Source organism: Dipodomys spectabilis, unplaced genomic scaffold (assembly GCF_019054845.1).
Source record: "Dipodomys spectabilis isolate Male_0828 unplaced genomic scaffold, ASM1905484v1 ptg000019l, whole genome shotgun sequence".
Taxonomy (NCBI): Eukaryota; Metazoa; Chordata; class Mammalia; order Rodentia; family Heteromyidae; genus Dipodomys; species Dipodomys spectabilis.
In genome coordinates this window covers 26,196,827-26,208,422 of record NW_024870696.1, presented here as the reverse complement: position 1 = coordinate 26,208,422, position 11,596 = coordinate 26,196,827, and the positions used below count along the sequence as shown (strand labels likewise).

Genomic DNA, 11,596 nt, shown 5'->3' with positions numbered 1-11,596 from the left:
GAATTTAGCTATTACAATGCAATAGAGGGGTTTCTATGGTGTAATATGGCCATATTTCCAAAAGGAAATGTAGCAGTCACTAAATCACACTGCTGGTGCGACTTCTCTTCAGGAAACACGGTCCGTGGTAAATATAAGTCAAACACTAGGTTTCTTTTAGGTCCCTTTCAGGCTTGTCTTGCAGGGGTCTGACAATGGGATACCATTAAACTGCAACTAAACAAGTACAAAGCACCAGTTCTGCTTGGTAGGTATCTGGCTCCAAATAAATTTGGGGATTATAGTCTTTTGAAGTCTTGCAGACAAAATCACAACTGGTTACCCAATTAAACAAGCCTAGGGAGTAGTGCTTACATAGCCCAATGATCTGTCTTAATTCTTCCCAGTGCTGTGAGTAGGCCACTAGCCCACAATATGAAACCACACCATTTATAGAGGGGCTGGAAGCAGATTCTCAGGCCTGTGATTAGCAGCTATGTCTACACTTAATCCAGACCATAATGAGCCAGCCTCGTATACCCATTAAAGGTGCTTGTTTACAAAAGACTCAGAGCCTTTTTCTTCTCAGGAGTAAGCGTAAGCCAGAGTTAGGCAGCTAAAGAGTGGGTGAACAATGGTCTGTAAATGTGGATGGAACCACAGAATTCTCTAACTATAGAATCTCATAGAATTTCTTTACTAGAGGTATACTTACATAAAATACATTTTTCATTATTAAAACAAAAATCATGATGACTCTAAACCCTCCACTTAAAAATTACTCTCCTGTGGCTCAAAATAGTATTTGGAATATTCTTAGTGGTGTTAAGTTGTTGCCTTTGATAAGTACGTTTTTAGTTATTTCTTGCCTTAGTCATAAAAGCCTGATGAACATTCTAGAAAGTAAGTTAATTCATCTTTTGTGGTTCAGAAACTGCATTAGGCATTACTGGGTCAATATGTAGTTAAGTTTTCCCCAGTTACTACAAATGACTTACTATACTGGAAGATTATATTTCCAGTGATGTTTAAAATTTTTGTTACAGTTCTGTCTAGGGTTGGTAATCTTTCCGAAAAAAATACAGGATTTCTAAAATAGAGCAACTATAAAACGGGAATCTTTAAAGTGTCTGGAGTTAGGTGTGAAGTTCAACCTAAGGATAAAAAGTGAAAGAAGAAGGAAAAGTGCTGAGGAGAGCACGCCCCTGGCTAACCACATGCCTGTAAAGATGACCGCTCCGTCGCTGCTTCAGTCGCTTCAGCAAAGGGCACCCAGAGAACAGCTCTTTCCTGTTTCACACGCTCCACTTTGGCAGCTTCAGCTTCATCTACACACCCAGACTTCAGAAGACCATGGAAAAATAAATTGAAAAACACGTGTGTTCCACTAGATGCCAATGCTGCAATTTACAGAAAGACTAAGTACTCTGTTTATAAACGCTGAGTGCGAAACCATTTTGTCTTGTGAACCAGTCCAATTTTAGAAGTCAAGTAGACTTGTCTTTATATATGCTTGCTTGAAATGTAATTAGAATTCTTCCAGTGTTTTTCCCTATAGAAAAGTGACTTTCCAAGAAAAGTCTGCTACAGCTAACCTTTACTAACTAGGCTCTAAAGCCTAAGACAATAGCAAGGCAATGTATCCACTTTGCTATATGTATATGACACATATAATGGATAAAACACACAGATCCTAGAGTTTAACAATTGGCATACTAAGTAATTTATCCTAACACCAGCGCCCTGTTAACTTTCTTTTTTTTTTTTCTGTTTTTTTTTTAAAGATTTTTTTGTTTTTTTTTTTTTTGTCGGTCGTGGGGCTTGAACTCTGGGCCTGGGCGCTGTCCCTCAGCTCTTCAGCTCAAGGCGAGTGCTCTACCACTTGAGCTACAGCGCCACTTCCGGTTTTCTGGTGGTTTATTGGAGATAGGAGTCTCATGGTCTCTCCTGCCCGGGCTGGCTTTGAAGCGCGATCCTCAGATCTCAGCCTCCTGAGTAGCTAGGATTACAGGCGTGAGCCACCAGCGCCCGGCCCTGTTAACTTTCAAGGTATACACAAACATGGGGTCCCTATGATTCAAACATTTGATTCTAACTAGCGTGGTATAAATATCTACGAAGATAATTGACCTAGTCTTGGAAAAACAGATCTTGGCTCATAAAACGCCATACCTGAATCATACTGCAAAGTTTTTCTTTTTAAATCCTCTTAGTTCTGTATAATCAGATGTCTCTAATATAATGTTCAACATGGAAGTCTGCATTTGCCATCCCAACTATCTAGATTACCAGTAATATACTACTGTAACCCAAACTGCACAGTAAAGTGCTTCAGATGTTTTCCCATATACAATCAGACATTTTAGAGCTGGGACCCAAGTTTAAGTAGGATACTCGTTTATGTGTCATAATACCATAGCCTAATGGTAACTTTATGTGATGTATGAAACTGGCAGCTTGAAGTTTTTCTATTTCTTTGGTGCTCAAAGCTTCAGGTTTGGAACATTCTGGATTTAGGGATGTTTCAGCCTATCTATGTTAGCAACTCTGAAAAGTCTAAGTTGGTTCTAAGGACAAAATTTTCTTTAAAAAGATTAAAATATGGGATATGTAATAAATATTTACCTTCTCCAGAAAGGTTACTACTTTGTTCTTAATTTCTTCAGAACTGACACACTGTGGAACTATTTCTTCATGATGGGTTCCCTATTAAAAGATTCATAAGACTTTAATATACTTTAGCAAATTGCAAAGACAAGTAATGTGACTATTAAGAACTACCTTAATTTAAAATTAAATGTTTTTTGTCAGCTGTGGGGCTTAAACTCTGGGCCCAGGCACTGTCCCTGAGCTCATGAGCTCAAGGCAAGCGCTCTACCACTTGAGCCGTAGCCCCACTTCCAGTTTTCTGGTGGATCATTGGAGGTAAGAGTCTCACAGACTTTTCTGCCTGGGCTGGCTTTGAACCATGATCCTCAGAGCTCAGCCTCCTGAGTTGCTAAGATTATAGGCGTAAGCCACCAGCACCTGGCTTTAAAAATTAATTTTGAGAATATTCAATGCAAAGAGTACTTAAAACTCTTAAACCTTCTTCAGAGTATCTGAAATAATGTAATCCTAACTTCTGTACAAGCTTTATTTACTTCTCTACTCATATTGTCTCTACACATTCTCATGAGCAGAAGTAGTGGATCACAGTTTAAAAAAAAAAAAAAAGCAACACACAAAGCCGTTGCTGGAAGCACACTACCAGCTTTCCCCCGATCAGTTTAGTATAAAATCTAGACCATCCAGTCCCAAAAAACTGCCTAGAAGGCATGTATGAGTATTCCAGTCCTTGATCTCGGAACGCTCACCATTGCTCACGGCCTCACTTAAGGTCTTGTAAGATAGTAATTATCTCCTCTAATATAGGCAGCCCCAACAGATATCCCCACAAAGAATTAGTTTATAATTACCTCAGCAAACTGAGTAAATGCCTCCAAAGTATGTTGCTCTAGTAGCCAATTCCTATCAGCTAGCAGTAAGGCAAAGATACAAGACAGGTTGGGCAGAATTTTGTCCTGAAAAGAGAGACAACCCTGATTAAACAGAAAAAGAAACTTCAGAGTAGAACGAGAAGTTGTCACTGTCTATAATCTATCCCAGTGAACACAGCATGTAGGTCAACTCTTTTGGTCAACAATAGCTTCCCTGGATGAGGCGTGCTCCATATTAGGAGCTCTGCACCTGACATTTTCCCTGCTCAGAACACTCCCCAGGCTCCTAGTTCAAGGGTTTTTACCAAGTTGTAACACTCACAAGGACTCTACCAACTATCCCAGTTCAATATGAACTGTCAAATACATACTCCCTATCTCCCTGCCCAGCTTTGTATTTTTCTACTCACCACTATTTAATACACTTTCTCTCACTAGTTGCCAGTTGCTTTTCTACAAGCTCACAGCAGGGATCAGTTAATTACTGTATCAACAGAATTAAAATGACACCTACCATGGCAACGTAAAATAAGTATCTCATGACTTCAAATGCCTCCTATATGCTCATGGAGCTCAAAGTTTCTTGGGGACCTGCCTGACCTCACCCCCCAAGTTGTAAGGCATTCCGATTCTGATCCCAGAACATTGGTTGCACAGGTTAGGGCCAACGAGTGATGCAGAATACAGCAGAAATACGGAACCAACTTGTGGTAGAAGGAGTGTATTTTTGGACACTTTTGCCATGAGAATTGGCAAGAAGTTATTAACATCTACACTTAAAAATACAAGTTTACCAGATGAAAACCAATGTTTTAGTGTTGTTTTCTTATAAACAAAAGATCTTCAGACATCTATCAGTTAATAATTTCAAAAAAAAATTTTGTACCAGTTTCAAAGTGTGAAGGGGGGGAGGGAGGGGGCGCGCGCTTGAGCACTGCTCCTGAGCTTTTTTTGCTCAAGGCTAGTGCTCTACCACTTGAGCCATAGCTCTACTTCCAGCTTTTCTGGTGGTTCATTGCCCAGTCTGGCTTCAAACCACAATCCTCAGATCTCAGCCTCCTAAGTAGGTAGAATTACAGATAGGAGCTACTGGTGTCTAACTAGTTTCAAAGATTTTAATCAACCTGTATGTACTTGCCCTGACTACAGAAAACATTTTCATTAGTGATTTTTTTTGGGGGTGGTCAGTTTTGGGGCTTGAACTAAGGGCCTGGGCGCTGTCCCTCAGCTTCTTTGTACTCCAGCACTTGAGCAGTGCCACTTCTGGATTGATTTTGAGTTGCTAGAGATAAACCTCATGGGGACATTCCTGCCTGGTAGATCTCAGCCTCCTGAGTAGCCAGGGTGACAGGCATGAGCCACCAGTGCCCAGCTTACCAGTAGTCAACTAACTTAGAATGACTGTTCACACTGCAGAGTAGTAGTGAGGATAAAACGTCAGGATTCCCTTCAGCCTGAGGTCTTAAAATTCAGTAGACATGGTTTTCTAAGCCATGACATTTTTATAAATAATTGCCTAACTTGTCAGCACAAACTTTTTTGCAACATTAAAAAAATAACTTTATTAGCAAATAAGCTTCCTTTTATGAATACACAACTGCAATAAATTATCAAATGTCCTAATTACATACTATCACCTAGCGGACCTAAACATTTCCTACCTTCAGAAGATTTTCGTGCTGAAGTCCAACTAGAATGAGAACCTCCTATTCTCAAATGATAGTGGCCAACTCAGTAAATTATTTGAATGTCCACATGCTTTTCTAAAAGAAAATAACTTAAAACAAGCTCTATTTGACAGTTACCATCAATCAGAAAATGTTTCTTTTTCCTCCAGCTTCATTTAGAAAACGCACAGAATTTTAGAAATCAACAGCCAAGGCAGGGAACCTACTCATGATACTGTTTTAAATAGCACAGGAACAACAGGAGTGTGAGTACCTGTATAACCTGAGGTATAAACAGCTTTCCTAACGAAGAGACAAAATCCAGCACTGCAAAGCGGACATGGTCAGCAGGCTCCAATTTAAGTAGTGAGGTCTGCAAACTGACTACCTGGAAAGGAATAAAGCATAAGGCTAGTGGTAAGTCAAACGGTACTCTCCGTAGAAACCAAGACTACCTATGAGTTAGATAATTATGGAAGGAGGAAAAACAAAAATTCAAAACATTAAAACATCCATTACAACTTATAAAAAACTTTATATACCTTAACATTTAAAGATTATTTTGTATTTAAAATTCATTTGTGAAAAGTACATTAAAGCAAGGGTTGCCAAAGCTGTTTGGAGAAAGTCGTAACAAATTTAACTTACTATACATTCTGAGTTAATCCTTTTACTGTGTTTGTATCCTGATAATTCAGTAATTGATGGTATAGACATAGTAAAGAACATACCTAGCTAGTCAACACTCACTAAACAAAGCTATTAGTTTCTGTTCTTCCTATTCTACCCCACCATATATGATAAAATGTCTCGTCCATCATTTTCCTAAATAGGAATGCTTAATTTTTCTTCCTAAAGTTTGTTTCCTACATGATCCTGTGCTAAAGCTAATTCTTGATTTAGGGGGATCAATTTTGTCAATACTTCAGAGACGAGGAAGGCCATTCCCATTTTCTGTGAGCTCAGAACTTCCCAAAAAGTTTTAAGTGAAGTTCTACCACAAGGACCCCACACGGTGATTCATGCAGGCCTGTGTCACAGCATGTAAGCTGGGGTCCTGAACAGAATTCAGTATAACTCTTCTTTCAAATATTTCATTTCTTCAAAGAGAAGGGATCGTCCATGCTGGTAATGTTCATGTTGGTTAACTCATAGCTGCTAAAAATATCTTTAGAAATGCCACAGATACAGGGTTCAACATCAGAACTCTGACTCCTAATCCCAGGGAGTTAGAAGAGTCCCTGTCCAGTTAACAGCAACAGTAAAAGTATTCAGCCTAAAGTGACAGGAAGAATGGAGAAAGGCTGAGTCAATAATCCAGTACAGTACACTCTGGAAGGAAGAAACAGGGAGACATAGTGATAATGATGAGTGAATCTGTGACATCTTCAGTTCACCAAGAAAAGCAGTGGAAGTGAAGCTCAAACGGTCCAGAGCCAGCTGGAGGGAAAGTGCTAAGCAAGAAAACGGTCCAGAGCCAGCTGGAGGGAAAGTGCTAAGCAAGAAAACGGTCCAGAGCCAGCTGGAGGAAAAGTGCTAAGCAAGAAAACGGTTCAAGTGTGTTCACAAAAAATTGTAATTGTAACCCCTCTGTACAGTGTATTCACAAAAAAGAAAAAAAGAAAAAAAAAAGAAAACGGTCCAGAGCCAGCGGAGGGAAAGTGCTAATAAGCAAGGAAAGGGGCATGAGCTCAAAGACCCACTACTGGTATAAAAAAGCTACAAACCAATAAATAAATCACCATTAAGGATTCTTTATAAAGTGATTTCAGTTTGGCAAACTCCATAGCAAACAAAGTAACAACATGGTCACTAATCTTACCTGACTGATCAGCTGAGGATCTACAGTTTGAACAAAAAATCCTAAAATTGGCAGTAAAAGGCTCAATGTCTGTTGAACATAGGGCTGACTGGTTACCTTAAATAAGAGACAATGTAATTATGATGAAAGTTTTCCACTAAATAAAATGTTATTATAATACAGTTTTTACTAAGCACTTATATGCCAGGCTAGATGAAAACATTTTTCAAAGTTATTACCACCCCACCTATATCTTACAGCAAGTCTATAAGGTATAGTTATTATCCTCATTTTACTAATAAGAAAACAAGAGGAGAGAAGTTAAATAATTTCCTCAAGATAACCTGGCTAGGAAAAGAAAAGCCATGATTCAAATCCAGACTTATTCTAATTATGGAATCCAATTTTTTTTGTCTGAAACTGGAAAGCTTTCATGTGCCTTCGTTTTCATAGAATTCCATTTCTCTCTGCCATACTTACTGAGATGCCATACTACTGTAAAGCTGTAACTACAGCAGTGAATGACTACAATGAATGAATGTGGGTACATCAGTGGAAGGTATTTGCTGAAGTCAATATTCCAAGAGTAAAGTGACCATAGCAGACATGAATGACAAAACTACCTCTGTTTTCAAAAGTTAATGGATTTTGCTACTGCTGATTGCCAGAGGCCATGTTTATTTCTACTTACTTTAAGGAAAATCAATGTATTATTTTGAGTTTTAAATGGAAAAACTTGTTTAGAACAATTTCCATTCATTTCATTGAAACTGAACAAATTTCATGAAATCTTTTTCAACCAGGGATGTTTACCATTTTTATTTTAAACAGACAATCCTCTGACTCGGCTTTGCGAAGAAAATAAGTTATTTACATTCATTCACTAGAGCCTTCCACCTTACTCCTCCTTGCCCAAAGGGAAGTAGGATTCTAGGAACCACACAAACAGGCTGCACTAGCCCGAAGAACAGAAACAATAAGGGGAGATGTTTCAGGTTAATCTAAGAGGTTTTACTATTTCCATACATGCTGTACCTTGTTCGTCTTTATCTCCCCTTTCACGCCCAGTAAATTTCATAACTGTATTTTTAGAGACACATAAAATTGTACGTAAGGTCTCCATCATGGCACTTCAATACACGTATATGATAAAATGTTCATTTACTCATTCCCTGCACTATTCTTACGCCACCCCCTCCTCTTGGTTCCCCTTATCTCTTTAGTCGTCAGGGGAGAAGAGGGTCCTGAGTCATGAGAATACTTGCTAGACCATCACCACCACTCTCTCCTAAGTTCTACATTTATATCATAATGCCATCACACTATACTGCCTGAGAATAAGTAGGTACTTGACATTCTCACAAGTTCTACCAAGCACCTAAAAAAATTACAAAAATTATACTATAGGGAACCTTTAATATATTCTTTTTCAGTATTACGTGTTCTTCAGTAACATGATCACTGGTTCCTCTTACCTGCTTAACATTTAAAAAAGCCCAAAGCTGATTCCCAACTTCAATAATTGCAGTCTGCTGTGCAACGTCTAAAGCTTCAGCAGCAGAATTACACACAGCAAGTAAAGCAGAGAGGGCTGTGTTCTAAAGAGGGAGAAAGAGATAGAACCTGAGATTAAAGGCATCAAAGGACCAGGAACCGGAAAACCCAGGGGTTATACAAGTCACTTAGAACTGTTCACATAAATCCACACAGAGTATTTCTCAAAGGCAAGCACTATACAGTCTATTTTATTAAAATAAATTTTCCTTATTCAAAGAAATATTTGCTTCATTTTTCTAAAACTTTTGGGCTTAGGCTAAAAAATTAATCAGAAACATGAAATTGTAATAAAAAGATTTCATACAAATGGTTAGAATGGCTGGCATAATTTAAAATGCTCATCAATGAAGTTTATTATTTCACATGTAAACAGCAATCTTTAAAGGTTACTGATTGTTTTAAAATTCAAGATACCTCAGTGACAATGCATTTGCTAAACAAATATTACAATGTACTATCCGACAGGCATAGTGGCTCACACCTTGCGTCTTAGGAGCTGAGATCTGAGGATGGCAGTTGAAGCCAGCCTGTGTAGGAAACTCCATGAGACCCTTACCTTTAATTAAACACCAAAAAGCTGAAAGCAGAGCTGTGGCTCAAGTGGTAGAGCACCAGCCTTGAGCAACAACAAAAGCTCAGAATAGTGCCAAGGCCTTGAGTTAAAAAGCCCCAGACTGACACAAAATCAATAAGTGTACTAACTAGAATTTAAAACAAAATCTCTTTTGGATTCACACTTTCCTACTGACACAAGAATTTCAATCTCTCTCTGGCTAGGATGGAGATATTGAGGGTGTGGTAAAGGTCATATAATGACCAGTAGCAATGACTTTAATCCATTACACTTCAACAACCCACATTAGGTAACTACCTGCAGCTTCTCATTTAAGAGTGATCTGTTTTCTTGCACAAATAAACATGCTGGGTTTGGCCCTAAGTGCACATTAAGAATCTACTGAATGAACTAACTGTGAATCCAGAATTTAGGGCATGTTAAGTGCAAATTAACGATGTATTAACCAGTTTTTCCAAAATAAATGTTTTATTTAAATTATAACCAGCTGCTATTAGATAATAGTGTCTGCACACTCAGTATGAGAACAAATGGCTTAGGAAAAGCTTCCTACTTTAAGATGGCGGCTAAGCCGGCAACCCCACACCTACATGGCCTTCTCCCTAGACTTTCTTGATTGTTCTCCACCAAAAAATGGTACATATATACTGTCGACAGCTTAGCTAGAAGGTAAATAAATGAGAATTTTTAGTTTTTTTCCTCTGATTTATCTATCCCAAGGCCTACAACAGAACTTACTTCATAAGAGCACCCAAAATATGTATTTATATATTTGAATAAAATAATGAGCAAATGAACACTGAACTGCAAAGTTCATCTACTTGAACTGTATCTAGTCAACCATAAAAAAAAAAGTTTTCTACTTTTTTTGGTGTGTTTTCTACTTCTTGTAGCATAATCCTTCTCTTTTTATTCCATCATTTATAAAGGAACATTCTAGGTACAATAAAGGATCAGAGCAGGTTTGCATAAAACACTCTGTCTTCCTGGTGTTAAGTAATCATGTCTAAGCCTAGTGTGTTGGTATGTATTTATAATCCCAGTACATGGGAAACAGCAGGATTTCCAGTTTGAGACCAGTATGGGCTACATAATTAAGACTTTGTCCTAAAAACGGGGGGGGGGGGGGGGGGGGGGGGGGGGGGGGGAGCCTGCTCAATCCAGTCATGTGTATCAGCAAAAATGAATTATTTCATTATCTTCCCAATGTGTCTATCTTGTACAATAGAGGGAAGACCCCCCACTTCAACATTAAGATTTTCCAAGACACCTTTATAATACAAATCTGCAAATCCTAGTTGCATGCGCATTTTATTACCAGCCTATTGCCTCAGAAGGTGCTCAGGAAAGCTGCTGGGTGAACCAACGCATTGCAAATGACCTACTAGAGGCTGGAGCTCTCCCCGAGTTGGGCTGGAGCTCAGCCACCTCCTACACTGCGCAGTGCCCACTCTGGTGATCGCATGCGCAGCTTGCTTCCGGAGCTCGCCGCATAAAGCCTGCAAGGAGATACATTGCCATAGAGGCAAATTTTCTGCTTCTTTCGGAGAAAATTTCTTGATAAACTCCACCTGAAATAAGTTGCAAAGAAACAAGAATCTCAGACAACTGGATGAATTTGGAAGAACTGTTTCCTCACTTGATATTTAAATGAGGTAATGTAACTGAGCATGGTTATTTTTGCTGCTGCAGGATTTATAAGGTGTAAGTGAAGCATGACACGCAGGCCTGAGAGGGGCAGCAATGCTCTATGTACACATACAGAAGTCTCCTCACGACACAGTTTGCTAAAAGCCCATCACTGTAAAAAGCAGTTTCATCACAAAGCCAAACTGTACCATGAAAGCTAAGAGAGTTATTACACTGACTGGTGAATACCATCTTTTTAAAACTGTCTTATCTTTGAGTTGTACAACAACAGCTCAGTTGATGAATACAATGCTCTTGGTCAGGCCATTTTATCTTTCTCTCCATCCCTCCTCCCTCGGTTTTCTTAGTCTCACAGGCTATACATGAAGTATTACAAGTGGTTCTCACTTCCTCTTCACGCATCTAGCATCCCTCCCTTTGATCTCTCCCCACGGCCTTCAACTGCCACTTTCCAGACATTCATTTTGTTGGACTATGAATCTGTCTAAGGAATTACACCGTCTTGACTTCACCTCTGCAAAGACCACTTCAGTTTGTGTACACTTGCACACAATGTTCTATGTGTGTTCACATTTATAAGCTAGATCTAGCTTCCGCATGAGAGAAAACATGCATCTTTGTGTCTGTGGGTCTGACTTCACTTACTTTTCTAGGTTCATCCATGTTCCTCCCTAACAGATGAGTAAAATTTATCATTGTATTCATAATTTTATGTGTATATGTGCCACATTTTCTTGACCTATTCATTCACTAAGAGTATCCAGGCTGTTTCCAGACCTGACTGTGGGGACGGGGCAGCAGTGGGCGTGACTGTGCGAGTGCCCTTCCTGAACCCTCCTTGGAGCTCTTTTCGATAAAAGCCCAAGAGTGGTACTGATGGTTTGCAGAG

The 11,596-nt window shown here is 39.1% G+C and overlaps 1 protein-coding gene across 3 annotated transcripts in view; it reads right to left on the bottom strand.

Moving 5' to 3' along the window:
- Positions 1–11,596, bottom strand: part of CUNH1orf112 (chromosome unknown C1orf112 homolog) — a 36,977-nt gene that overhangs the window by 486 nt on the left and 24,895 nt on the right. For 2 of the 3 annotated variants that reach the window (XM_042674345.1, XM_042674347.1), the window contains exons 17-23: positions 10,443–10,628; positions 8,402–8,524; positions 6,948–7,043; positions 5,400–5,513; positions 3,438–3,542; positions 2,605–2,685; positions 1,201–1,320 (exon numbers count right to left, since the gene is read on the bottom strand). In XM_042674345.1, the coding sequence (XP_042530279.1) occupies positions 1,201–1,320; positions 2,605–2,685; positions 3,438–3,542; positions 5,400–5,513; positions 6,948–7,043; positions 8,402–8,524; positions 10,443–10,628 (825 nt within the window). The remainder of the gene's footprint in view (positions 1–1,200; positions 1,321–2,604; positions 2,686–3,437; positions 3,543–5,399; positions 5,514–6,947; positions 7,044–8,401; positions 8,525–10,442; positions 10,629–11,596) is intronic. The other variant, XM_042674348.1, reaches the window with a different exon arrangement.